The sequence below is a fragment of the Cervus canadensis genome, chromosome 22 (assembly GCF_019320065.1).
Source record: "Cervus canadensis isolate Bull #8, Minnesota chromosome 22, ASM1932006v1, whole genome shotgun sequence".
Classification (NCBI taxonomy): Eukaryota; Metazoa; Chordata; class Mammalia; order Artiodactyla; family Cervidae; genus Cervus; species Cervus canadensis.
In genome coordinates this window covers 11,596,114-11,620,381 of record NC_057407.1, presented here as the reverse complement: position 1 = coordinate 11,620,381, position 24,268 = coordinate 11,596,114, and the positions used below count along the sequence as shown (strand labels likewise).

The window sequence follows — 24,268 nt, the reverse complement described above, 5'->3', positions numbered from 1 at the left end:
CCACAGAGCAAATAAGCTCAAGCACCACAAGTACTGAAGCCCACGAGCCTAGAGCCTGCACTTCACAAGAGAAGCCACCACAATGAGTAGCCCACACACCACAGCTAGAGAGTAGCCTCCACTGTGCAACTAGAGAAAAGTCTCGGCAGCAATGAAGCACAGCCAGAAATATAAGAAATAATTTTTTAAAAAAAGAACTGACTTGTCTCTGTGAACTCCCTCCAGGCTGACTGATGTCTTGCCCACTGATTCAGCCATCTGCCTGGATTTGTGAAATATTTACATTTAATTCTGCAAACATATATCAGGTCTCCACAGGTACCCTGGCACGGTGCCAAGCACAGCAAAAATAACGCCAGATGTCCCTGACCCTGTACATTTCAATAAGTAGGCCCCAGTGGATCCCACTTAGGCTGTGGGTTGGGTTGTGGCTGGACAAGGCCTGGACAAGACCACGCCTCTGCAGGCCACAAGGCTCAGGCGCATCACACCCAGTCCCACCCAGACCAAGGTTTGTTGGGTCACAGGGGCCTCACGTGTCTGTCTTGTGCCCAAGGCACAAGAGACCTGGCTGACAGACATTCTGCTGAGTCCAGCTAGCAGCTCTGCCCAAGGCTATGCCACAGAAGCCTCCACACAGACAGAGGGTGAGTCCCTGGGGGAACGGCTGAGGGCTTCACCATTTTTGTGTTAGAAACTCCTTTGACATTTGGTGATGTTTATTGACCTCCTCTCAGAATAAGATTTTTTAAGCGTGTAAAATAAAATAGGATTACAAAAGGTTTTCATGAAGAGGAAAAGATGTCCACAGGTTACGACTGAATGAATAAAATCAGGTTACAGAAGAGCTTACATAAGCTCTTTGTACGTTTATGAAGAGAAAAAGAGACAGATTGGGAGGGGAGAATGAAAAGGAGGAGGAAGAGGAAAGAAGAGAGGAAAGAAAGAAACAGGGAGGGAGGAAGGAAGAAAGAGGAAGAAGAAAGGAAAGGAGGAAGGAGAGAAGGAAAGGGAAAAAGAAAGGAAGGTAGGTAGGAAAATTCTCTCTTTATACCTATGGCTGGCCCTACCCTCTTTTCCCACTATGAAAAGCATGGCAGGCCAATGGCTCCCAATCATGGTTCCCTTTAGCCCCCAAAATGGTCCCCTCAGATCATAGCTAAAGCTCTTCATCCTTGTCATTGGCTCCTCCCTCGCTCCGCCCTGGGCCCATCCCCACAGCACTCCAGGGGTACTGCATGGCTGTCATCCACCTCTGAATCTGCTATGGCTCTCTGCTCACTGCTCACTCTGCCACTGTCAAAACCTGGCAACAAGTCCTCAGCGTGTGTCTGTGTGCTTCCCTTTCTCAAGGTGTGAGAGTCAAAACCTTCTCTTCTGGGAATTCCTCGGCAGTCCAGTGGTTAAGACTCAGTGCTTTCACTGCTGAGGGTGTGGCTTCAATCCCTGGTCAGGGAATAAAGATCCCACAAGAGGTGCAGAGTGGCCAAAAAACCCCCCAAAACAAAACAAAAAAAACCACCTTCCCCTCTTTGCCCCAACTTCCGGCCCCACCTCTCCCACACCCTGGGGCCTTGCACCACCCCCATCTCCTATAGTCCCCACCTCTTCCCACCAGCTCATCCGCCTGTTCTCAGCACTCATCAAGGACTTAGCTTCTGTAGAGACACCTTCCTTCCTGGCCTCAGCGGATTTTTTTTTCTTCTCTTAAAAAAAAAAAAAATTGGCCATGCCACACAGCACGTGAGATCTTAGTTCCCTGACCAGGGATTGAACCTGTGCCCCCTACAGTGGAAGTGTGGGGTCTTAACCACTGGACCTCAAGGGGAGACCCTCAATTGTTTCTTTGTTGGCACTCCGCCACCCCTGGAGCATCTGAGCCTGCTCTTCATTCTCCTAACTCAACCTGCCAGATTTCTCTCCCTTTTCTCAGGAATGCTTCAATAAGGAGTCGCCTGTGTGTCCAGCCCCCACATCCTCCTTTCCCTTTCACTCCCCAACTCTCTGCAACATGTGTCAGTCAATCCATGAACTTGCCTGCCAAGGAGTGCAAGGAGTGTCCATTCAGGGTGGTTGGGGGCGGGGTGGGGGGGGGTGGAGGGTTCTCAATCTCCTGTTCTGCATCAAGTGCTGTGCCAGGCAATGGAAAACGACAGTGACCAAACCAGTCCTGAACTCATGGTGCTTGAGCCAATGAACACACATACACAAGTAAATAAAAAAGGTAATTAGAGGCTGGGAAAGTTCTATGAAGGAAGCAAACAGAATGAAAGGACAGAGAGTAACTGCGGAGATGGGGCAGAAGTTCTCTATTTTAGATAGGGCAGTCTAGGGAGGCCTCTTCAAGCAAGCACACCATCCAAAGAGCAGGAAGAAGGCAGTCCACCTGGAGTGGATAGCAAGTGCAAAGGCCCTGAAGCAGGAACAAGTATTTGTGCCTGGCAGGAAAGAAAGAAGTCCATGGGGGTGGAGAGAAGTGAATGATGAGTTGCCAGGATTAGGGGAGGTAAAGAATTCATCTCTAATGCAAGGGGAAGTCCTTGCAGACTTTAAGTGACAAGATCTGATTTGTATCTTAAAAAGTACCCTCAGGGAATTCCCTGGCAATCCAGTGGTTAGGACTCCACACTCCCAGTACAGAGGACAGGGGTTCAACTCTTGGTTTGGAGGAAGATCCCACATGCCGCACCCGGCCAGAAAAATAAAGAGAAGTGCCCTCAGACCCCACCGCTGTGTGGGAAAAAAAACTGTAGGGTTAAGACGTGACAGGGCAGTAGAGTTATCAGGAGGCAATGTTTACTCATTTTGGGTATCAACAGACATATCACATTCAATGCATCTAAAAAGAAAACACCCAGGATTAATGTATACATATAGCTGAGTCACTTTGCTGGGCACCTGCAACTCCTCTCACAATACTGTTAATCCGCTGTACTCCAATATAAATTTAAAGTTTAAAAAAAATAAATAAATAAACACCCGAGCCATTGGCTCCCTCAGAATAAAGCAACAAGACCCCTGTCTCTCCCCCATTCTTGCCCATTTCTGTAGAAGGCACGATCTTCAACTGAAGGGCTACACTGGCCTTCTTTGTCTCCCCAACCTTCTGCTTCCAAAGCCCAGTCTACTGTCTTTCTTTATCCACTCCTATCCACCTTTCGTGTCTCCCTCAGCTCCAGGTAAAGTCCTGTCCCAGTTTCCTCACAGCTCTGCCTCCTCTCCTCTGCCCCCTACAGTTCACTCTCCAGACAGTAGCCAGGGGTACTTTTTTCGGCACACGAATTTCCTGTCACTTCCCGCCTAATGTGTGTTCCTCAAGGACTCCCGTCGCCTTCAAGACCTTTAATGAGACCTGAGACTCAAGTCCAGGAAATATAGGAGGCAAAACCTGAATGAGCCGGCCCGGCTTGTTAACCTCGTCTTCCTGTCGAGATTGTATCCTCCGGGCTTAGGAACCTTTCTTCACAGAGTTGAGGGAAGCTTTTCCAGTAGTGCCTTCCTGCTGCGACGAGCCTATTTCCCGTGCTGCACCGCGGCTTTCCTCTTTCTCTTCCGGTCCCACGCGCTTCGGCATCTGCGGGCCCTGGTGAGTGTTAGTCGCGCCGTATCCGAAGCCATCCGTGACTCCTGGATGGCTGCGGGGCGCGAGGCCTGGCGAGGACTGGGAGACCGGCGCCTGGCTGTGGGGAGCGGAGGCCGCGGGGCGGGGGCGGTGCTCATGGGTTTTCACCGGGTGGATGGGAGTGGGGAGAATTCAGATTTAGGGGGAGAGCGCAATCTTGCGGCTGGGGGATGGTTTCAAGGTACACTTAACCTAAGTTTGGAAGGGGGAGACTGGCGTCGGGTCGTGCAGAGTGAATCGAGGCACATGCGTCTGTGCTGCAGCCTCATTCTGGCTGCACAATCTTCTAGATCAGGGCGAAAAGGTAGACCCAGTCTGGCGAGCCCCCAGCTCTGATCTCCACTCTCGTTCTCCAGGTGCAGACATGGCCAAGTCCAAGAACCACACCACGCACAACCAGTGTAAGTTCCCTGGCCCAGCCTTCATCTAATGCCCCAGGCCCAAGCAAGGATTAGGGATAGTGGCCAGGGAAAGAAGGCACATTTTCTACTGTGGACATGGGGCTGATGTTACTTTCAGCATTACCTTTGGAGTTTACATTTACAAGCCTCCAGATACCCATTTGCATTCAGTGATAAAGGGTTTCTTAAACAAATATTAAGTAATGGGAAGTTATGGTTCTCCCCGGCTTGCCAGCTGTGATGGTTGTCATATTAGAGGAAATCTCTTACTTTGGTCTAATTCCTTTCCTTTCCTGCAGCCCGAAAATGGCATAGAAACGGCATCAAGAAACCCCGATCACAACGATATGAATCTCTTAAGGGGGTGAGTGTGTGCACCGAATCACATGAGTGTGTCTGTTTGGCTCCAGTTGCACGGACAGGGTCTTTCATTCATTCTTGTGCTTAACTGTCCTTCGTTTAACTTGGACTTCAAGCTCTGCCAGGCCCGTAAGAAAGTTTTACTTGGCCTTTATCGGCCTAGGATATAATCTCCTGGTCAGGTGGTAACCTGCTACCTGAGGGCGGTCTGATCATCTACCTTGGTCACTTAGAGCCTTTCAAGGGAAAGGATGGCCTTGCCTGTGTGTACCTGGTACCTTGTGAGCTGCATTCCATTTTGACCATCCATATGACTTGATCTCACCCAGTGCTAGGCTGGAAGGGTGGGCAGCTTCCCTTCCTGTGCTAGGGAGTTCTCTAACGATTAGCCAGGAAGGCTGATGCCGTGGAGTCTGAGCAGAACTGTGCCTTCTCCCCACTTGGCTTCTCCCCTGTACCATTGGTCCCTCCCCCTCCCCCTCTTCCCTCCTTTAGTCTCTTACGCTATTTGACATTTTTTAAGGAGGAGGGGGTGGGTATCCTTGAGGGGGGTTTTGGGGAAGACTCAACCAAAATCCTCCTACAGGAATTTCTTCTTTCCTTCTGCGCCTGCATTTGAACTCTACTGGGCTCTGGGCATGTAGCTCTGAAAATGTGTTCTGTGTATAGAATTAGCAGGGTGGCATTACTGACTTTTGGGGTGGTGGTACATGTTTCTCTGCAGATAAGTTTCTAAGGCTCAGGTCATTTCTGCATTTAAGGTTGACTTGATGCTGTCTCGACTCCCAATAGGCCTGATAGTCTCCAAGGTGCTGCTATAGAGAGGGGGGACCAAGGTTGACTTGGCCCTTACATGCTGCACTTACAGCTGCCTGTACTTTTCTTGTCTACCAGGTAGACCCCAAGTTCCTGAGGAACATGCGCTTTGCCAAGAAGCACAACAAGAAGGGCCTGAAGAAGATGCAGGCCAACAATGCCAAGGCCATGAGTGCACGTGCTGAGGCTGTCAAGGCCCTCGTGAAGCCCAAGGAGGTCAAGCCCACGATGCCAACAGGTGGCAGCCGCAAGCTCAGCCGACTTGCCTACATTGCTCACCCCAAGCTCGGGAAACGTGCTCGTGCTCGCATCGCCAAGGGTCTCAGGTTCTGCCGGCCAAAGTCCCAGGCCAAGGCTCCAACCAAGGCCAAGCCACCTGCAGCTGCGGCTCCAGCTGCCAAGGGTGCCCAGGCCCCCACCAAAGCTACAGAGTAGAGACCTTCATCTGCCGGTGTGAGGACAGAAGGACTGGTGTGACCCCCTGGGCTGCTGTCTGCGTGGCGCTGGTGTCCTCCTGTGCTATTTGTACAAATAAATCTGAGACAGGATCTGTCGGTCAGCCTGTGTCTATGATCCCAGGGCTGGAACTAGGGTTTGGGTCGGGTGGGTACCAGTGTTTTGTGTGGGAGTAGAGTTTTAGCCTTCCCAGATTGGTACTGTGTGTGAGTCAGGGGAAATATGGCCTTGAAGTGCAAGAATGGGACCTAGTAAGTGAGTGGGTGGGTGCCTCTGGGATACTGGGACACACAGGCTGCTGGACTGGGCAGGATGGTGGGAAAAGAGAAAAAACCCAAACACCTTTGTCAGGTCTTCAAGCTTATCCAGAAGAAAGGGGAATTCTGCACTCTGGCCTGAGGATTTCCAGGTTCCTAGCAGGCTTGGGCAGCATTCACTACTCTGAGGTGAATGGGCTCCCAGGAGGCCAAGCACTGGTGGCACTACCTTAACTTGTATGACTTTGCTGTCTTCCTCTGCCCCCGGATCAGCTGTTTAGCCTGCGGTCTTAGTCCTCAGAGCAGCCAGTGAAGGGCATAGTCACACTAGAGCCTCAAGACTGGCTTTTGAGTATGGTGGTCATTTGTAGTCCACCATTTGAGTATGGTGGTCACTTGGGGCATTGGGAGGCTCAAAGGGAGTTACTGATATACCGGGGCAACAGGTACGGCATATGGTGTATGGTCCCTCATCTCTGAAGTAGTTGTTATCTTTGAAACCCTGCTCCATGGACATCCTTGCTCTTAGTACTTCGGAAGTGGCCCCAGTTCACAGAGACTTTATTGTAGGGCAGGAGGGAAGGGAGCTCCTTGGCAGTGGTCCAGGGTGGAGGTTGGACTGCACGGGGCTCAGCTTTCACTGGGCAGGACCGGCACACTGGCCAGGGCAGGCAGCAGCCGAGTGTATATGTCGACCCCACGGAGGAACACGGCCTCGTGCAGCCGTTCATCGTGGTCGTGGAGTAGGACAGGCGTGCGGTTCATGGGTGAGAAGCCCAGAGCCGGGACCCCTACCTGCAGGGAACGAGGGGAGCTATCAGCGGGAAGGCCAGCACCCAGGAACCAATCCACTGCCCACCCTTTTGTGAGCGGCTCACCGCACGAAGATAGCGACTGTCCGTGGCAGCGGGGAAGATCTCTGGCTCCAGAGTGAGGTTCCTGTAGAGGGTGAATGTGAATGTTCTGGTGAATGTGGAAGCAGGGAGGGCAAGGGAAGGATTGAAGGAGCAAAGGAAGGTGGAAGAGAGGGGAAGGGGAGAGGAGGGCTGGCCAGCGGTGCTCACATGTCTTTGCAGGCCCCGCTAAATGCTGCCCACCAAGGGTCTGAGTCATCAGTAGGTGTCACTTGGGGCTCTGTCCACTTCTGTGGGGAGAAAGATGGCAGGATCAGGACAGAGTCTGCGCATCTTGCCCTATTCATAGAGTAGGCTGTGCCTGGCACAGGACACACCCCCACCCACCTACCCAGACATCCAGCTGGCCAGTCCAGCAACAGGCCCTTTTTCAGTCCTTCAAAGGCCACAGGCCAGAGACCTCTGTCCTCCACTTCCCATCCGTCCTCAGATCCTAGCCCAAGTGCCCCTTGCTCAAGAAGGTGGTCCCAGACCTCAGTCTGGTCAAAGACTCCAATTACAAGTCCACACAGTATAAGGTCCCACCCTTTCCTGGATCATATGTGTTCATATTTGATTCATGTCTATTCCTCTCTTCATGCTATAAGAATTGAGGGCAAAAATTCTTGTTTAATTCCACTCCCCAGTGTTCCCCAGCACCCAGCAGTAGCCTCTACAACTAATGCTTGCTGGTTAATAAAACATGTCTCACAGCTAAAGAAATGTCAGGATGTATGCACGCACACCAAGTGTATAGTGACCCACGCAGCAAACCCAGTCTCCCCAGCTCCTATGACTCCCCCATCGTAGGCGCCCCCGTCCATACCTGAGCACACTCGAAGGTGACCCCCTCGCCAGCTGCCTGGCACCAGTCCTGCAGCTGCCCCTCGAAAGCCTACGAGAAGGGAGGTGAGCTGACCCCGAGGACTGGGCTGAGGACCCAGGCTCCCTCCTCCAAACCCAGGTGGAGGTGGCACCTTCAGGTCCACATCCGGGGCCACGCGGAAGTCAAAGCTGGCACTCATGGTGGCAGGTACCACGTTAAAAGCCACGCCGCCTTCTAGGATAGTCAGGTTCACGGAGGTCACAGCCCCCTCCTTCAGTTGAGGGTCTGACTGCAGCCTGTGGTGAGGGGGCAGGGGCAGCCAGCAGCAAGGAGGAGGAACAGATAAAAAGGTGGCTCAACCCCACCTCCTCCCTTGCAGGACCTCCCAGAGCCCCGTGCCCTTTCCCAGTCTGCCTCACCTCTGCCTCTCCTTCTCCCGAAAAGCCAGGATGGAGCTCACGACCTTGTGCTAGGGGAGTGTGAGGTGACATGTGACAGGGGCCCCAGGACAGAGCCTCGGGAACTCCCACACTCCCTCCCCGTGGGCCACACACCAGCTTCTCTGCTGCTGTGTCCTCAATGAATCGCGAGCCGTGGCCCGGCTTCCCGGTGCTGGTGACCCGCACCCCTGGGAGAGGCAGGAGGAAGGGGGTGGCTTCAGAATGGGACAGTTTGGAAAAGCAACCAGCCCCGAGATGGGCCCATGGCCTTCCCCCTCCTTCCAAACTCCTCAGGCAGGGCTCTGTCCCCCTCAAAATGCACATGGTAGAGCCGGTTTCTGCCCACAGTTAGGACCTCCACTCAAGCTCAGGAAAGAGACGCCAGGGTAGGAAGGGGCTGGGAGGCAGAGGCCCTGGGTTCAAGGCCTACTCAGGCCCCAACGTGCTGGGGAGCCCTGGGCAGACGGACCCCTGTCCCTGCTGGCCCAGCCTCCCATCTGCACGGTGATCCCCACCCTCCAAGTGCATACTCACACCAGGGGCTCCGCTCACTGTAAAAGACAGTGAAGGCGTCAGTGGGGTTGGCCAGGCCTGGGGAGGAAAAGGCGGTTCAGAGGGTGGAGTGGCCCAGCCTTCACCAGCAGCCTCCCTACCCTCGGCTGGTTGCTCAGTGGCCTGCCACTCTCCTCACCCTCATCCAGGGCGAAGCCAGCCCTCAGGGCCTGGAACTCAGGCCGCTTCACAAACAGCTCCATGCCTTGGTGACCCCCAATCTCCTCATCTGTAAAGGCAGTAGGAATGTGAGATAGGGTGGGTACCCCCAACACGCTCTCCCTGCCCCTGAAGGTGCCCCCCACCAGCCACTCCTACCTGGCACAAAAGTCAAGTGGATGGTTCTGGGGAAATGGTGGCCTTCAGCCTTCAGCCTCCTCACAGCTTCCAGGTATCTGAGGGGCAGGGAGAGGGTGTAAGCTGGGTGCTGGGGGAAGCCATCAGATGCTTGAGCAGGCAGGCTGGAGCCTTGGGCCCTGCTCTGCCACAGCCTAGCAGGTGACTCCCAGCAAGTCTCTGTCCCCATCTCCCCATCCAGGCAATGGTCATAGCAGGAATTCCCACCCAAGGTAAGGGGTCAAGATGTTCCTTGGCCTTGAGGTTCTCCAATCATGCCTGGGTCCTGTGAGGAAACTGGGAATGAAGGACACTCACTGGATGCTGACACACTTCATGTCCTGGGCACCCCTGCCATAGATGTAGCCGTCTGCATCCTTGAAGGCCTCAAAGGGATCATGACTCCAATATTCCTGGGGGCAGGGGCAGGAAGAAGGACCCAAGCCCCAAATGTAGTCATTAACCTACTTTGCTCAACTGTGGTCCTGCCCTGAAGAGGGCTGCTGACAGCCGTCATCCCTCATCTCTGCCTCCCACCTCCACCACCAGCACACCCAACCCACCCTGGCATGGAATGGCTACTGGGCAGAGGTTGCCGGAGTGGAGTAATGCTCTATGAGGTCAAGTCTGCCAGGACCAGCACTGTGGTCTCTCTGCAGTTGAATGGGCAGGTCTGTACTTTGTCCACAAGGGTTGTTCCATTCTGGGACACTGTGTTCCCACACCCCCACACCCCCAAGACACCTGGAAGACAGGAACCACATCCGTATGGGAGTTGAGCAACACGGAGGAGAGTCTGGGGTTGGTGCCTGGCCAGGTTAACACGGTCACTACACGGCCAGGTGCCACCTAGAGAGGGCCAGGAGGAGGGGTAGTCAGTGCAGGGCGAGAAGCTGCTTCAGGCCCACCTCCCCCTTCCCATGCAGCGCCGCACGCTCACCTCCACTTTCTGACAGCCCAGGCCCAGCTGGAGGGCTCTCTCCTCAAAGAAGGCCACAGCTGCCCCTGGGGACACAGAGAGCCTGGCTGCTACTTCTGCCTCCCCACCCATCCTCACCTCCCATGGGCCCAGGCAGAGATGCGGGGGACATCCAGAGAGGGGAGCAGACACCTGCCTCCACACAATTCCTCATCCATAAGAGACCTTTGCATCTCAGTCCCCAAAGATGTTTTTTTGGCCAGTGATCCTTTGTGGAAGGCCAGATGGGAAGTCCAGAGTGAGAAGCAAGTGTCATTGTTACCCTCCTTAAAGATGAGAAAACTGGGACTTCCCTGGTGGTCCAGTGGTTAAGACTCCGGGCTCCCAATGAAGGGGGCACAGGTTCCATCCCTGGTAGGGGGAACTAGATCCCCACATGCTGCAATGAAAGCTCCCACACATGGCAAGTAAGATCTGGCACAGTTAAATAAACAATTTTTTTTTTTTTTTTTAATCTGGGGAAACTGACTCAGAGACACAAGGCTCACCAGCTGGGATTTGAACTGGACCTAGGTACAGAGTTCTCTGGCACCAAGTCTGATTCCTTAAGGGCTGTGGCCTTTGTTCAACCCCGGGAGACTTCCGGGAGCCTCTGCTTCCCCTCCCCAACCGCAAGTCCTGGGGAGTGAGGCGGGAGATGTTCCTTATCTAAACGCCGGTTGTAACTTTTGGAGCAGCACAGACTGGAGAGGCTGCTGAGAAGTCCGTTGACCCAGGGAACGACTTAGACCAGTGGCGGAGCCATCTGAGGCAGCAGATTAGGCTCAGCTGGGTGACAGAGGTTGCTGCCTGGTTTAGAGCATAGTCCCCGTCCCTGAAGCCCCACCACAGGTCCTGAAACCGCCGCGTTCTCACCATAGTCGGGCTCGGGCTGGAGGGTGCGGATGCGCAGGTACTGACGGAAGAGCGTCACGGACGGGTGCTCGCCCTCGCTACCTTCGCTGGCCATGGTGCGGCCCTGCCGTGGTGAGCTGGGGGGAAAGCGAGTGGCTGCCTACTCCCCGCACCTGGGGCAAGTGGACTCCATCTGCACGTCGCCCCTCCCCAGGGCGGCTCCCCAGACGTCCCCCGTTACAGAGCCCCCATTCTGTTTCAGGCACTGTGCTGGCCACTTTCAACACAGTTCCTTGTTTAATCCCCCAAGGAGCCCCATGAAGTTCGTGCCTCTGAATGCACACATTACAGAGGAAAAAGCAAAAAGAGGCTCAGAGACAGCTAGAAAGTAACTGAGCCACGTTTGAACCCACACGTTGACTCCCGCCGCCCTTCTCGAAAAGAAATTTCCCCATTGCCTGGATTTCACACTTCAGGGAGCTCCAGATCCCGCTACCCCTCTCCAACGCCCCCCACCTCGCTCTCGGCTGGTCTTGGCCCGCGCTCGCCGCTTGTCGTCCGCCCTGGACTCTGGGCGGGACTCGGGGTCCTGTGAGGTCTCAGGATCAAAACTGCCCAGGTCCGCCCACCACGTGGCCGGACCTCGCAGGGCGGAACCGAAGACTGCGAATCAGGGCCATTCCAGACTCTAAGGCCCAGTCGGAGAGGGCGTCCCCGCCCGCCAGTGGTTGCAGCCTCCACCAGTTACCTGAGGCTGGGATTCGGGAGCCCGCCCCGGGACGGCTGCCTCCACCACCAGCTCCGCCCCGCACCCGGAGGCGAGCTCTGGGCTGACCCCGCCCCCGCAGGCCCAGTCCCGCCCAGCAGGGCACGCCCCCGGCCCCGCCCTTGGTTCTGTGTAGCCGGCCCCACCTCCTGCAGCCTCCCGATTGGGCGAGAAAAGAAGGGGGCGGGCACCGGCTGGAAACGTCGCAGCTGCCCGCCTGGGCGCCCCCTCGCTCTCAGGGTTCAGTCCCGCTAAGTCCTGCTGGAGCTGGTCCCCACCTGCTCCGCCACCCCCTCCCGCGAGTCTCTACTTCTCCCCTCTTCACGCTTCAACTCCTTAGGGACGGCCTCAGCGCTCCCTGTGTGGAGAGGTTTACTGGTTAACAACAATCTGTGAGTGCCAGGAGGCTGGTCCAGGTATCCTCAGGATCCTGTTCCTGGCAGGGCATAGAGCAGACGGACGGCGTGCCAGGCACGGAGGATAAGTGAACGGATGAGTGCCTGTGTGATCGCGCCGCTGTGTGGGCAAAGCTGTGTGTCAGTGGGTGACTGTGTATGACCATGTGAGTGTGAGATGGTGGATGTGACAGAGGATGGCACGCTGAGAGGATGTAATCGTGACGCTGTAGACAGAAGGAGAGGTAGGAAACTGCACAGATGCATACGTGTGGCACGTTCTTTGCTGATCCTGTTGCCAGGTTCCTTGGCTCTTCTGCAGCCACCGAAGAAGGACGATAAAAGAGGCACAGGTGTCCCACTGGCCACCCACAGGCTGCACACAGTTGTAGCTGCCCATTTGTGTGTCCGGCTGTCCTCTGTACTCAGCCAGTTCCGGAGGGTGACTCAGCTTGGGGAGGGGTGGGGTTGAAGACTTCAACCTCTGGGCACAGGGGAGGCAGGCTAGGAAGGTAGGGTAAGGTCCATCCAACCCTCCTGGGGTTTAAGTTCAGCTGCTGACCCACATATTCCCAGACACAAGCAGGCTTGCTGGTTCACCAGCAATGCTATTGCTGGCATGTTGATTATTTTGAATTAAAGTCACTTAAGAAATGTCCAATGCAGGAGGGACATTCTGACCCTCCTTTCTGTCTCCCTGAAAGCAGGAAAGAAATCTCTGTGAAAGGTACATTCCTTGGATCTGGAGATAGGACACCCTTATCTCCAGAGACAGGGAATGCTGGCCAAGAAGCCCCTATAAACCAACTTTGTTACTTCTTTTAATTTACTACCCCCAAGCCCAAACTCTGTTTATTAATAGAGTATTTACTAATTGAGCATCCAAAATATGTTTTTGTCCTGTCAAGTCCTCACAAATTTATTGTCTAAAAAGTATAAAAGCTGCCTGCTTTGGTCACTTCTTAAGTCTCATTTCTATGAGACCTCCTTGCACACAACTAAAATTTCTTTTTCTCCTGTTAATCTGTTTTGTGTCAGTTTATTGTTAGTCTAACCAAGAATTCAAGATGGGGAGAGAGGGAAATTTCCCCCTCCCCAACACTATGTTACAAGATAAACCACATTCCCCATCCCCTCCTCTACACATCCTGCCCCTTTTGGCCATGGAACCTATATCCTGATTCACTCATCTCAGCCACCAGACCCTGGATTTCCCATCAATCCCAGTGATCATTTAGCAGGAGTAATGACCCCTCTCAATGACAGTCCCATCTGCCAGCCCCGTGTGGCCAAGTGCTCTGCTTACCCAGACTCATTCAATCCTAAAACCAGTTTCTAAACTAGGTGTTACATCACGCCCATTTTACTGATGAGGAAACTGAGTCACAGACTAGCCACTCAGCAGCCATCTAGTAAGTAGCCTATGGTCTTAGCCTTCTCAGGCTGCTGGAGCAGTCCCTCCAGCTCTCAGTCCCGAGCAGTCCCACACTTGGCTCCAACTCTCACCCCACCTGCAGCAATGCCAGCAAACAGGACCTGTCACTCCCCAGGTATGACAAAAATGCTTTTTTTTTTTTTTTTAATTGTGCCTCTGAGATAAAATGAAAGGTCCCGAATGGGTCTAGCCCTCTGGCCTCTGCCCTCTAATCACAGGGCCTGCTGCCCTAGTGGGGACTGGTCCAGACCCTCCAAGTTCAAGCCAGGCCTGGGGCCTGGACAGTGGGTGAGCTCACAGTAGATGGTCAAGGAAAGCAAGGAGTTCGAGGTGGAAGTCTTGTGGCTTGTGGAGGTAGCAGGCGTGGCCTGCATTGCGCAATTTCACCGTGGAGTGGTTGGGCAGATGGCGGAGCTGCCGCAGTGACTCCCGAGCCAGGGTGCGGTCCAGCTCCCCATACAGGATGAGAGTCGGGGTCTGCAGGGCAAGGCAAGGGGCCATGATCCTGGGGCCTGAGGGGGACTGACCCTCAAGCCACCTCCTTAGGATATCTTCCCGATACACCTCATCTCTTCCATCCATATCAAGGATGAGGCCATGTGTCCTCCAAGTACAACCTATGTGTTTTCCCCCCATGACCCAAGCCAGGGACAGGAAGCCAGGACTTTCAGGGACCCTCCTCCCAGTACCTTCACAGCCTGGAATTGTTCCTGGGTGTAGTTCTGGGTGGAGGCAGGTGCAATGGGCACGAATCCACGCAGCTGGTGGTGGCCTCGCATCAGGAAGGGCAGGGCATAGCGGCCACTCAGTGAAGGGCTCACCAACACGGCGTTCTGCACATTTAGGTCCTGCAGCACTCGCTCCAACAGCTCTGCCCGCCCTGCCTCTGTGCTTGCCTCCTTTGAAGGTGCCGAGTTCCCAAAACCTGGGAACAGCAGAAGGCACCAGCTGAGGGAGGCTGGGAAGGTGGTCAGGACTTCCTGCTCACCATAGTGGTCAAAGAGATGGGGACCAGTGGCACATAACATCTGCCACCCCCAAATCTCCTGAAGTTATGTTTTTGTAAGGTGATAGGGCTGTTAAGAAAACCATCTTTCATTCATCATATTGGCAAAACTAAAGATTGATACAGACCTCCCTGGTGGTCCAGTGGCTAAGACCCTATGCTCCCAATGTAAGGGGCCTGGTTTCAATCCCTGGTCAGAGAACGAGATCCCATGTGCCACAACTAAGACCCAGCACAGTCAAATTAAAAAATATATATATTGATAATACACAGTGTTAGGGAAGATGAGGGAAAATGGATACTTTCATGCATGACTGATTGGAGAGTAAATCCATATAGCATTTTTGGAGGGTAAGATAATATTTGTCAAGAAATTTTAAATGTGTGTCCTCTGACAGATCAATTGTCCCTGATGGCTACCCTACAGAAATTATTGCCCATATGCTCAAAGAAGCATGTTCAGGGGCCTCCCTGGTGGTCCAGTGCTTAACACTCTGTTTTTCCAATGCAGGGGGCATAGATTCCATCCTTGGTTAGAGAACTAAGATCCCACATGCTGTGTGGCATGGTCAAAAAATAAAATAAGCAATGAAAAAAAAAAGAAGAAAAGAAGAGGCATGCCCAAAGATGCTTCAGCTTCCTTAATTGAGCATTTTGACTGACACTGAAACCAGCCTACACAGCCACCGATAGAGGAGTGGCCAAATGAAAGCTGTCCATCCCTCCAATGGCACACATTTGGGTAAGGGAGGGTCACAGTGCCTGATATGACCCATGAGACACGGCCGAGGGGAAGAAAACCAGGTTGCACAGAGATTCGCTAAGCAGGCAGGACACCAGTCATGTTTACAAGCCCCACCACATAACCCTGCATCTCTAGGTATAAAAGCACCCAGAGAGGATCTGGCACCCTCAAACTGCTTAGAAAAGTGACAGGGAGAGAGAAATGGCATGGGTCTCTGAGAGGGGTCACTCTTGGTTGATTTTTTAATGACAAGAATAACAGCAAAAAATCATTTGTGTAGCTGAAAAAGACATAAAGCTACCTAGTTTGTCATAAAAAGAGCAGTGAGATCTCCCCATGTGATCTTTTGTGAGGCAGGTCATGTTTCTTTCTTTTTTGGTAAGGTCATGTTTCTAAGCGCTCTGTGACATCCAACAATCCACACTGTAGTTTTCAAGGTAGAAAATAAAAACACAGAGCTTTTCGTGTTGCCCCTTTGTGTTGTGACTTGCCACTGCCTGTCTAGACCCTGGGGTCCAGATGAGCCCCAGCCACACCTTAGGGCTTTCCCAGCCCTCCAGTTCTACCCTCTGGCATGCTGTCCCTTTGTCCCTGCTGCATGTGACGTCCCTGGACCCAGGGGCGGGGGCTCACCTGGAAGGTCAAGGGCCACGGCCCGGTAGCCCCTCTGCGCCAGCAGCTGCAGTGTGCCCAGCTGCTCCCACGTCCGGGAGCTAAAGGCCTTTCCATGGAGCAGCACCACATCCACCCTGTGGGCACACGGGGAGTGTGTGTGTCCTGGGGGTTCTTTCTTCCAAGGCTTCTCCCACCGCCCTCCCAGGCCCTGAGCACTTTGAGTTGAGCTGGGGGTGGGTCCCACATGGGGACTCTCCTTGGGCCTAATCCTTCTACTACACCCTAGGGTAAGCACCTACCTGTGGGCCCGGTGGGATGGGAGCACCTCACGGTAAAAAATGGGGGAGCTGCCACGGGTGAGACCAGCCAGGATCGTGACATTGGAGTCTCCCCAGAGCCAGGAGGTCTGCTCAGGGGGTCCTGGCAGCCCCACATATAGCAGCAGCATGAACAGCAGGCCCAGGCCCAGGCCCAGCAGGGCAACCTGGGACCGGCTCATGGAGGTCTGTACCACAGTCTGGAGGAGAAGAGGAGGTGGAGAAGAGGGTAGAGCGTAGAGCTGAGCTCCCACAAAACCCCCTCAAATCCCACCCAGGGGTTCCCAGCAGAGGAAAAGCTCAGCTCTTGCCCTTTCCTCTGCCCTGGGCAAGTGTCTGAGGGTTCACACCCAAGTACTCCACATGCCAGGGCAAGGGCTCAGATACCCCATACGTGTGAGGAGCATCTGAGATGTCCCCCTGGCATCAGTGGCCACCACCATCCTTGTGCCAGCTAAAACCACTTCCACTCATTAAGTACTTATGACAGCCAAGCCCTGTCCTAGGCCCTTCACATGTAATGACTCATGAATCCACACAAAAACGCTAGGGAACAGATATGATTGTAGGTTTCTTATAAATGAGCAAACTGAAGCTCAGAGAGGTAAATTCTCTTGCCTGATGTGCAGTGTAGCAAGTAGCAGAACTGACACTTGAGCAGAACTGACACTTGAGCCCAGGGCCAGGCTCCCAACAACCAGGCCACACTAATTTTGCTAAGAAGGAAACTGGGGCTGGGAGGTGATGGATGAACTAGTGGTCGGAGTGGTGACGGTCATCAAAGGTGAAAGACATCAAAGGGTAAAGCAATGTCCCACTAAGGGCATGTTTGCAAACGGTTCTTTTTATCAGACTGCATACAATAATGCTAAAGTCAGAATGTGATGGGAATATTTAATGTTCTACCCCAACTAGTATTAAGTGGGAAGAGAACTCATGGAGAATATCCCTGATGGAGGAAGTGCCTAGGCCTGAGTATGGGGCTAGCAAGAAGCATGGCACACTTACAAATGGAAAGGGCAGCAGGAGGCTGGAGAGACAAATGCCTCCTACCCCCCAGCTTTTTTCGCCAAGTGACCTGTTTCATGGACTCCTCCAGTCTGAGTCTTTGCCAGCCCAGAAGACAGACCTCAGGACCCACACCCGGAGCAGTCAGCCTTGACTTTGAGACTCCTCTGCCAATTCCTGGCTGTGTACTTTGTTTGTCAGTAAAATGGAGAAAATAACCTTGCAGCTGCCCTCCCAAGCCTTCTGTGAGATTTCAATAATACAGGGGGCCTGACCAAGGGCTAGCCCATCATCATGTTTTGGGTCTAGGGATCCTTGTTCCTGGATTCCAGTGAACATGTCTTTATCTGAGTGCCTGCTGGGCACTGGCCCTAGATCTGAGCTGGGGAATCGCCTTGGACCCCACCCACCTCTCCCAGAAATTTTGGGGATGTTTCCCAAGCCCCCAGCCCCAGTCTCCAGGGTCAGGTGGTGACGGGGCAGTGGCAGCCCCTCTGGAGCAGAGCCAGGAGCTGCGTGGAGGAAGAATACGCTCCTCTCTTCTTTCTGCCTACCACCAGCCTCAGATGCAAGCATCCAACACACCAGCCTAGGTTCCCACCAAGCAGAGTATCCATGCTGAACCTCTCCTGTGATGGGCCTGGGGCACTGGGGCACCTCTCCAGGTAGGGAGGAATGGCACTGCAGCCATTGCTACGGCAACCCAGGCAGCTGGAGCACTACACAACAGTATGCTACAGAGATGGAAGAGGGGGAGGGGAGGCACTGTACCCACGTGAGGTCCTTGGTATACGTTTCAGAATGACACACAGGTGTACAGACATGCACACAAACTCCTGTCCCCAAACACTTTTCCTCTGTACAAGCTAGTCCCTGCATGGACACACAGCCTTCTTGCACATGCATGGGCCTGTGTACAATCGATACCTTGAAATACACCCTCAAAATCACACATACATCAGTTATCAGGAAGGCAGACGCACCGGTAGACACACACACACACACACACACACACGCTTTTAAAATCATATGCAGACCCTCGTTATCTCAAGCACACAGTCATATACACAATCTTAAAACTACACATATACACACGAACGTGTACTCTGAGGTACAGGCAGACACCCACCCAAACACCGATCCTGAGAAATACACATACATACAGGTAGATATACACCCTTAAAGCCACACAGCACACAGAAACACACACAATAGATATAAACAGACACAAGCGGGCAGATAGACTGACATACTGCCCCCCAGCGTAGGCACACAGAAAAACTGACACACATCACACACGCACACACACACACACACCCAGGCCCCCAAGAACACACTGCCAACAACTGAGCGGGTGCACACACGTGACAACGGAACACAAACAAGCACACTGGCTCCCCCAGCGCGGCCCCTCCGGCGGTGGGACTCTGCCCCAGGGCTCCGGGGGCAAGGGGCGGGGCAAGAACGGCCCGCCCCGGGCAACCTGCTGGCCTCACTCCCCGGGGACACTTACCGGGCCAACCAGGATGACTGGACCCGCCGCCGTTGGGCGGGCTCTGCTCGGATGCGACCAGGGTCCAACAGCGCCGCGACGTTGTCGCTGCTTCCACCACTCTGCGGGCCGCTGCGGTCACTAGGTGGCGGAGAGCCTCGGTGCGCTTGCGCACTCCGCGGTCTCAGTCCCGCGCCTGGGGTGGGGCGGGGGGCACCCCAAAGCACAGAGGCCCGGCTCCACTTCCCACTGTCCAGATTTGCTAGGTTGTTTTTCGGCCTGAGAGCTGGGGCATAAAGAGAAGTCACCCGACTTCTTCCCACCAGCGTGTCTCCACCCTTAGTCTCTGGTCTGTATGGCAGGGTTAAGGATAAGGGTTGTCTTTAGGCCCACAAAGGGTTGTCACCACCTCAGAGGGTTGTCTTAAGGACCTGCTGTCTGGCATGGAAGCTTCACTGTGTAACTGCCAGATATTAGTATTGTTTTGAAGCAGCCCCAGGTCTCTGGTCAGCCACTTCCCTGGCCCCTGCAAATACACACACACACACACACACACACACACACACATGCTCTTCCCTGGCCCCTGCAAACACACACACACACACACACACACACACACACACACACACACACACGCTCTTAGCCAAAGCCCTGGTGGCCTCTAGGCTCCTTCATGCCATTTCCTTCTCCAATGCATAAAAGTGAAAAGTGAAAAGTGCAAGTGAAGTCGCGCAGTCATGTCCGACTCTTCGCGACCCCATGGACTGCAGCCTACCAGGCTCCTCAGTCCATGGGATTTTCCAGGCAAGAGTACTGGAGTGGGGTGCCGTTGCCTTCTCCGCGATCAAGGCTAGACATTGGCAAAACTTTGCATTCTAATCAGTCTGGCTTCCACTGTGTTCCAGACTGAAAACTCTGGGCTTGGGCAGCCCAGGCTGGGGACTGGGCGGGGGCGGGGGGCGGAAATTGGGGAGGGAGCAGGATCGATGAGACCCCAGAGGAACCCTTCTTCTCAAGACACACCATATGCACCAGGGGCAGGTTGCTCAAGGTCTCTGGGCCCGACCCAGTCCGGGGTACATGGGGTCGAGGGGCATGGGGAAACCGAGACCGCTGTGAGAAGATGGGTCTAGCATAGCAGCACCCACCTCCCTGCGACGGATTGCGGCCACAAGCGGGCGCCCTGGAGCACGGTCCAGCCCCCGCCCTCCGGCGGGCCACCTCCCTCCTTCCCCGCACCAGCCCCTTCCCTGCTTCCCCGCCCCGGCCCCAGTCGCAGCCTGCACTCGACTGCCTCCTCGCGCAGCTCCCCAGGTACCTATCCTGCGCCCTCCGACTCTCCCTTTCTCTAGTTAGAACCCACCCCCCACCCACCGCAAAGTTTCTCCCCTTCTTATCTTAGCTCCCCTTCCTAGTGTCTGCCCCCCTCGGCTTTTGCATGCACCTTACCAGACCCTGCGATCCACAACCGAGGTCCTCGGAGGGGACCGAGCCAGAGGTGGTGGTGCCGGAGACCACGTCTGGCCTCGGCCGACTGTGTGTTGGGCCTCAGCGGGCAGCGCGCTCAGCACCTCGCGGGTTTCGTGAGCCGGAACTCCAAAGCTTTTCCCCGCTCAGCGCTCCGGTTTCCGGCTCCGGAAAATAGTTTTTGTTTTTTTTTTTTCACTCCAGCCCCAACTCCGTTGGGTTTGCGTTGCCAATCCATGACCTATATAGCAGTGCCTGGAGGAGGAAAAGGCTGATAAGCAGAATAGTCAGCTCCTTACTGTTGATACCTTTACTATGCTTACTGTGTGCTGGGCACTGGGAGTGTTTTACACGCCTGGCTTCATTTAATCCTATCTACCACCTAGGAGCTAAGTTCTATTGTATTATCCCCAAAGGCAGGAAAGGATACTAACAATGGGAACAATAATTGTAACGGGAGCCCCATGTATTGAGTTTTTTCCAAAGGCAGGCACACTCAATTATGTTTTTTGTTTTTTTTTTTTAACTCATACATTCTTGAGGTGGGCATTCATGTCCCATATTTCAGATGAGGAAACTAAGGCAATTAGGTAGTGGCAGAGGCAGAAATAACACCTATGTTTTCCTCATCCCAGGCGTGCGCCTAGAGTTCTGGGAGCCTCCTTGCGGCTGCAGGAGAGACCCCTGCCCTCTCTGGGGCAGCCTCCCTGCTCCACGTGGGCAGGGTGTTCTGTGGCACCAGCACAGCAGCTGGCATGGCGGGCGCGGAGCAGCATGAGGGCACCACCCAGGTGCAGGGCCAGAGCCTCTTCTTCCGAGAGGCTCGCCCCGGCGGTGGGCAGGCCGCCCGCTTCTCCGTGCTGCTGTTGCATGGCATACGCTTCTCCTCCGAGACCTGGCAGAACCTGGGCACGCTACACAGGCTGGCCCAGGCTGGCTACCGGGCTGTGGCCATTGACCTGCCAGGTAACTCGGGGGGCGGGGGCAGGCTTCTGGACAGGGGTTGTGGGGGCCTCACTGGGGACCCAGGGCTGGGGGGCTGGGGGGATGTAGCCAGGCTGATCCGAGCTAGACAGGTCAAAGTGCACACTACAAGGGCCTTCAAGCTTCTCTAGTCCATCCAGATACGGTCTGGACACTGCCCAGCTGCATCTGTGTTGCTCGGTGCAGTGTCTCCGTGTCTCTGAGCCTGTTTCCTTATCTGTAATGAGATAACCACACCCATTCTGGAGGATGGTTTTAATGAGAATGGATTGAGATGTTCCATGTGAGTATGTGACCTGTATGTAACACAGAATAATTAGTACTCAGCTGATGGCAAGTGAAATGTTTTGAAAGAGCCGTAAACACCAGCTCTGTTGGAAGCCCTAAGGAGTGTCCCCTGGCACCTTTGGGGATGGCTAAACCCCTGGTCATGATCCCACCTACAAAGCCCTAAGTTAGGTCCTGAGAGAGGAAAGGGCAGCACCAGACTGCCAGTCATAACCGCAACTGGCAGGCCCCAGCCCACGGTGCCAAGTGTGAAAGGGGCAGCATGGCCAACCTGCTTCGGTCTCTGGCCATGGCTGGTATGGTTTCAGCGTCCAAGGGCGGGCCTCCAGGACGGGACAGGATTGGTTCTGATAGTGGGTTGGGCCGAACTTCCAAGCCAAGGCCATGAACTAATCCTTCTGCAGAAGGTAGGGACTGAGTAACCAGAGGGGGGATATGTGTGCAGAGACCACCCCTCATCCCCTGTCCTGGAGGCATCTACCCTGCCAGCCCTGGGACAGGTGCCTCTGAAGCAGTTAACTCACTAAATTTTCACAACAATCTCAAACAGCAGGTACTTTTGTTACCTCCTTTTAACAGATGGGGAAACTGAACAGTGGAGAGAGGGCTGAGGGCACTTTCCCAGGGTTACATAGTAAGTGGATCACCGGGACTTGGATCCAGCCATGTGGGGCTTCAGAGCCTGATTCTTTGAGGACACTGTTCTGGTGGAGGTGGGCACAAACATGGAGGGAAATGCCTTATGCTTGCCACAGGTACGACAGACCTAGGTTGCTGTAGGAATAACTACATGCATGTTGCAGGAACCTGACAGAGCTTGACCTAGGAGGGCTTTCTGGAGGAAGGGACTATCTCTCTGCTGTCTTCCTACTCACCACCTTTGTCTCTCCCACACCTGAATCCCTGCAGGTCTGGGGCGCTCCAAGGAAGCAAAAGCGCCTGCCCCTATTGGGGAGCTGGCCCCCAGCAGCTTCCTGGCAGCTGTGGTGGATGCTTTGGATCTGGGCCCCCCGGTCGTGATCAGCCCATCGTTGAGCGGCATGTACTCCCTGCCCTTCCTCACGGCCCCAGGCTCCCAGCTCCGGGGCTACGTGCCAGTGGCCCCCATCTGCACTGACAAAATCAATGCTGCCGACTATGCCAGAGTGAAGGTACCCCTGTGTGGGAGGCTGAGATGCCCCTGCCAGGAGCAAGGAAGAGTCCATCCTGGGGCCCCGGGGGGACCGGGTAACCAAAGGGGTAGTTTCTGAGACGAGTTGAACCACCAATCTCTACCCTTGGGGTAAGCTGATAGCAGATTACTATGCCAAGCCCTTGCTGTGTACTGGGGCAGACACAAATTTATGCCTCTCCATACGACCCTTTCACTGGGCCAACCCGTCTCTCCCCATCATTTGCAGTGACCCCAGGAAGACACCAAAGTGATGGGGAGGGCTGGAGCTGATCTCTAGGAGGCTGGGTCTGGTATGGCAGGTCCCTGTTGACTTTGCCTCCTTTTTCTTTCTCTAGACATCAGTTCTTATCGTTTATGGAGACCAAGACCCCATGGGTCAGACCAGCTTTGAGCACCTGAAGCAGCTGCCCAACCACCGGGTGTTGGTCATGGCGGGGGCAGGGCACCCCTGTTACCTTGACAAACCCGAGGAGTGGCATACAGGGCTGCTGGATTTCCTGCGGGGGCTAGCATGAGGAGCAGCCCTGCTGATGCGGATGGGCCGCTTGCCTGCCCTGCTCTCACTCTTGCTCATTCTCTCTCCTTTCCTTTGTGGGTTCCTTCTCATCCTGTACATTGCAACAGGTATGTCTGTCTATCTGGGTTCTTTTCTTTTAGGGTCTGTCTTTTCCTCTTCTTTCTCTTGCAGGGACAGACTGAAGAGGTGAAATCGAGAGGAAAAAAATTTCAGGAATCAAGGGACATAATCTGGTGGAGGGTAATCCATTAGATGAACTTCTCCTATAAGTTTTCCTCCTCAGCTTGCATTCCTTCTGCTCTGCCCAGCTTCTCCCCACCTACCACCTCCTCCTTTGGCTGCTCCACTGGGTGGCACAGCCCCTGACTCCGCCTCTTGGGCCACAAAAATATACATGCCCACATGCATGCTTACAAATTAGAGTCATCTATGTTCCCAAATATGACCCTTCACTTGGCCGTACACACAGTTGGGAGCTGACACTCACGGCAGCGTTGCACTGCACGCACAGACACACACACATATTCTGCCACCACACAAGTACTTACACAGGCACATTCTGCCCTCTCTATATCTGGGAAGGCAGAGATCCCATGAGGCCAGCCCTTGCAGGAGACCCTCTACCAGGCTTAGGGTATGGCTAGCTCTGAACTTCACTCACCCACAGGTTGCAGCTGGCCCCAGATCACAAATGCTCCCAAAGGAGGAGGGGGCACCACTTCGACCCTCAGATCTTCCAGCTGGGCGCTCCACAGCTCCCCAGGCCTGGGTCTTCTCGGCCTGTCTAGTTTCCTGCTTTGAGGTTTGGTTGGTAGGGAGACCAAGACTGAAGGTCGGTGAAATAAAGTGATGCAATTAGACCCGCAGGCTCTCGCAGTTTCCAGAGCGCCGCCCCTCCCCCGTCCCTTGGGGACCGCCACTGCGAGCCCCTCCCCCACCCTGGCGGGACCAGATGGTCCCCCTGCCCTTTGTCCACCGGGCCAGATGGAGGGGAAGGGAGATTGGATTCCCCTCCCCACCCCCACACACCCAGGTGCCAAGAGACTCAGCTATAGGGGAGGTGGAGGTCAGTGGGACCAAGCTGAGCCGATTACGGAGAAGGGGAGGTAGACTTGAGCCCCAGGGGGCGCATCGGCCTGGGGCGCCGTGCGGGGAAAGCGAGAGCTTGGGAACCGCCCAGCTCCCCCCGCCTACTCTTATCCCTTCCCTAGTCGAGTACTCAACCACGCCGCGACCCTAGCCCAAAAAAGAATTCTGGGGGTAGCTTTGGGGAGGAATCACGGGGCG

At 54.5% G+C, this 24,268-nt stretch overlaps 4 protein-coding genes across 6 annotated transcripts; 2 read left to right on the top strand and 2 right to left on the bottom strand.

The window, feature by feature from the left end:
- The first annotated feature begins 3,324 nt into the window (after window positions 1–3,324).
- RPL29 (ribosomal protein L29) lies at window positions 3,325–5,747 on the top strand. Its single transcript, XM_043442800.1, has 4 exons — window positions 3,325–3,586; window positions 3,979–4,023; window positions 4,323–4,387; window positions 5,278–5,747. The coding sequence occupies exons 2-4, from the start codon at window positions 3,987–3,989 to the stop codon at window positions 5,632–5,634; spliced, it is 459 nt and encodes a 152-aa protein (XP_043298735.1). The 5' UTR covers window positions 3,325–3,586; window positions 3,979–3,986; the 3' UTR covers window positions 5,635–5,747.
- A 709-nt stretch (window positions 5,748–6,456) lies between these two features.
- ACY1 (aminoacylase 1) lies at window positions 6,457–11,532 on the bottom strand. 2 transcript variants are annotated; one of them, XM_043442787.1, is made up of 15 exons: window positions 11,289–11,532; window positions 10,794–10,909; window positions 9,900–9,964; window positions 9,704–9,808; window positions 9,278–9,372; window positions 8,942–9,018; window positions 8,763–8,852; window positions 8,606–8,662; window positions 8,186–8,259; window positions 8,051–8,100; window positions 7,783–7,927; window positions 7,632–7,700; window positions 6,977–7,056; window positions 6,791–6,851; window positions 6,457–6,707 (listed from the first exon to the last, which is right to left on the bottom strand). In XM_043442787.1, exons 2-15 carry the CDS (start codon window positions 10,885–10,887, stop codon window positions 6,543–6,545), a joined length of 1,227 nt encoding a protein of 408 aa, XP_043298722.1. In that variant the 5' UTR covers window positions 10,888–10,909; window positions 11,289–11,532; the 3' UTR covers window positions 6,457–6,542. The 2 variants fall into 2 exon arrangements, with proteins under 2 accessions (XP_043298722.1, XP_043298723.1); XM_043442788.1 differs by having other exon boundaries at window positions 10,794–10,945; window positions 11,289–11,416.
- Window positions 11,533–11,747: 215 nt separating this feature from the next.
- ABHD14A (abhydrolase domain containing 14A) lies at window positions 11,748–20,274 on the bottom strand. 2 transcript variants are annotated; one of them, XM_043442797.1, is made up of 6 exons: window positions 20,001–20,274; window positions 18,573–18,837; window positions 16,034–16,251; window positions 15,753–15,868; window positions 14,058–14,293; window positions 11,748–13,845 (listed from the first exon to the last, which is right to left on the bottom strand). In XM_043442797.1, the coding sequence occupies exons 3-6, from the start codon at window positions 16,231–16,233 to the stop codon at window positions 13,663–13,665; spliced, it is 735 nt and encodes a 244-aa protein (XP_043298732.1). In that variant the 5' UTR covers window positions 16,234–16,251; window positions 18,573–18,837; window positions 20,001–20,274; the 3' UTR covers window positions 11,748–13,662. The 2 variants fall into 2 exon arrangements, with proteins under 2 accessions (XP_043298732.1, XP_043298733.1); XM_043442798.1 differs by lacking the exon at window positions 18,573–18,837 and having other exon boundaries at window positions 20,001–20,273.
- ABHD14B (abhydrolase domain containing 14B) lies at window positions 19,639–23,841 on the top strand. The gene is made up of 4 exons (XM_043442799.1): window positions 19,639–19,865; window positions 20,654–20,984; window positions 22,200–22,441; window positions 22,800–23,841. Exons 2-4 carry the CDS (start codon window positions 20,774–20,776, stop codon window positions 22,977–22,979), a joined length of 633 nt encoding a protein of 210 aa, XP_043298734.1. The 5' UTR covers window positions 19,639–19,865; window positions 20,654–20,773; the 3' UTR covers window positions 22,980–23,841.
- Window positions 23,842–24,268: the final 427 nt, after the last annotated feature.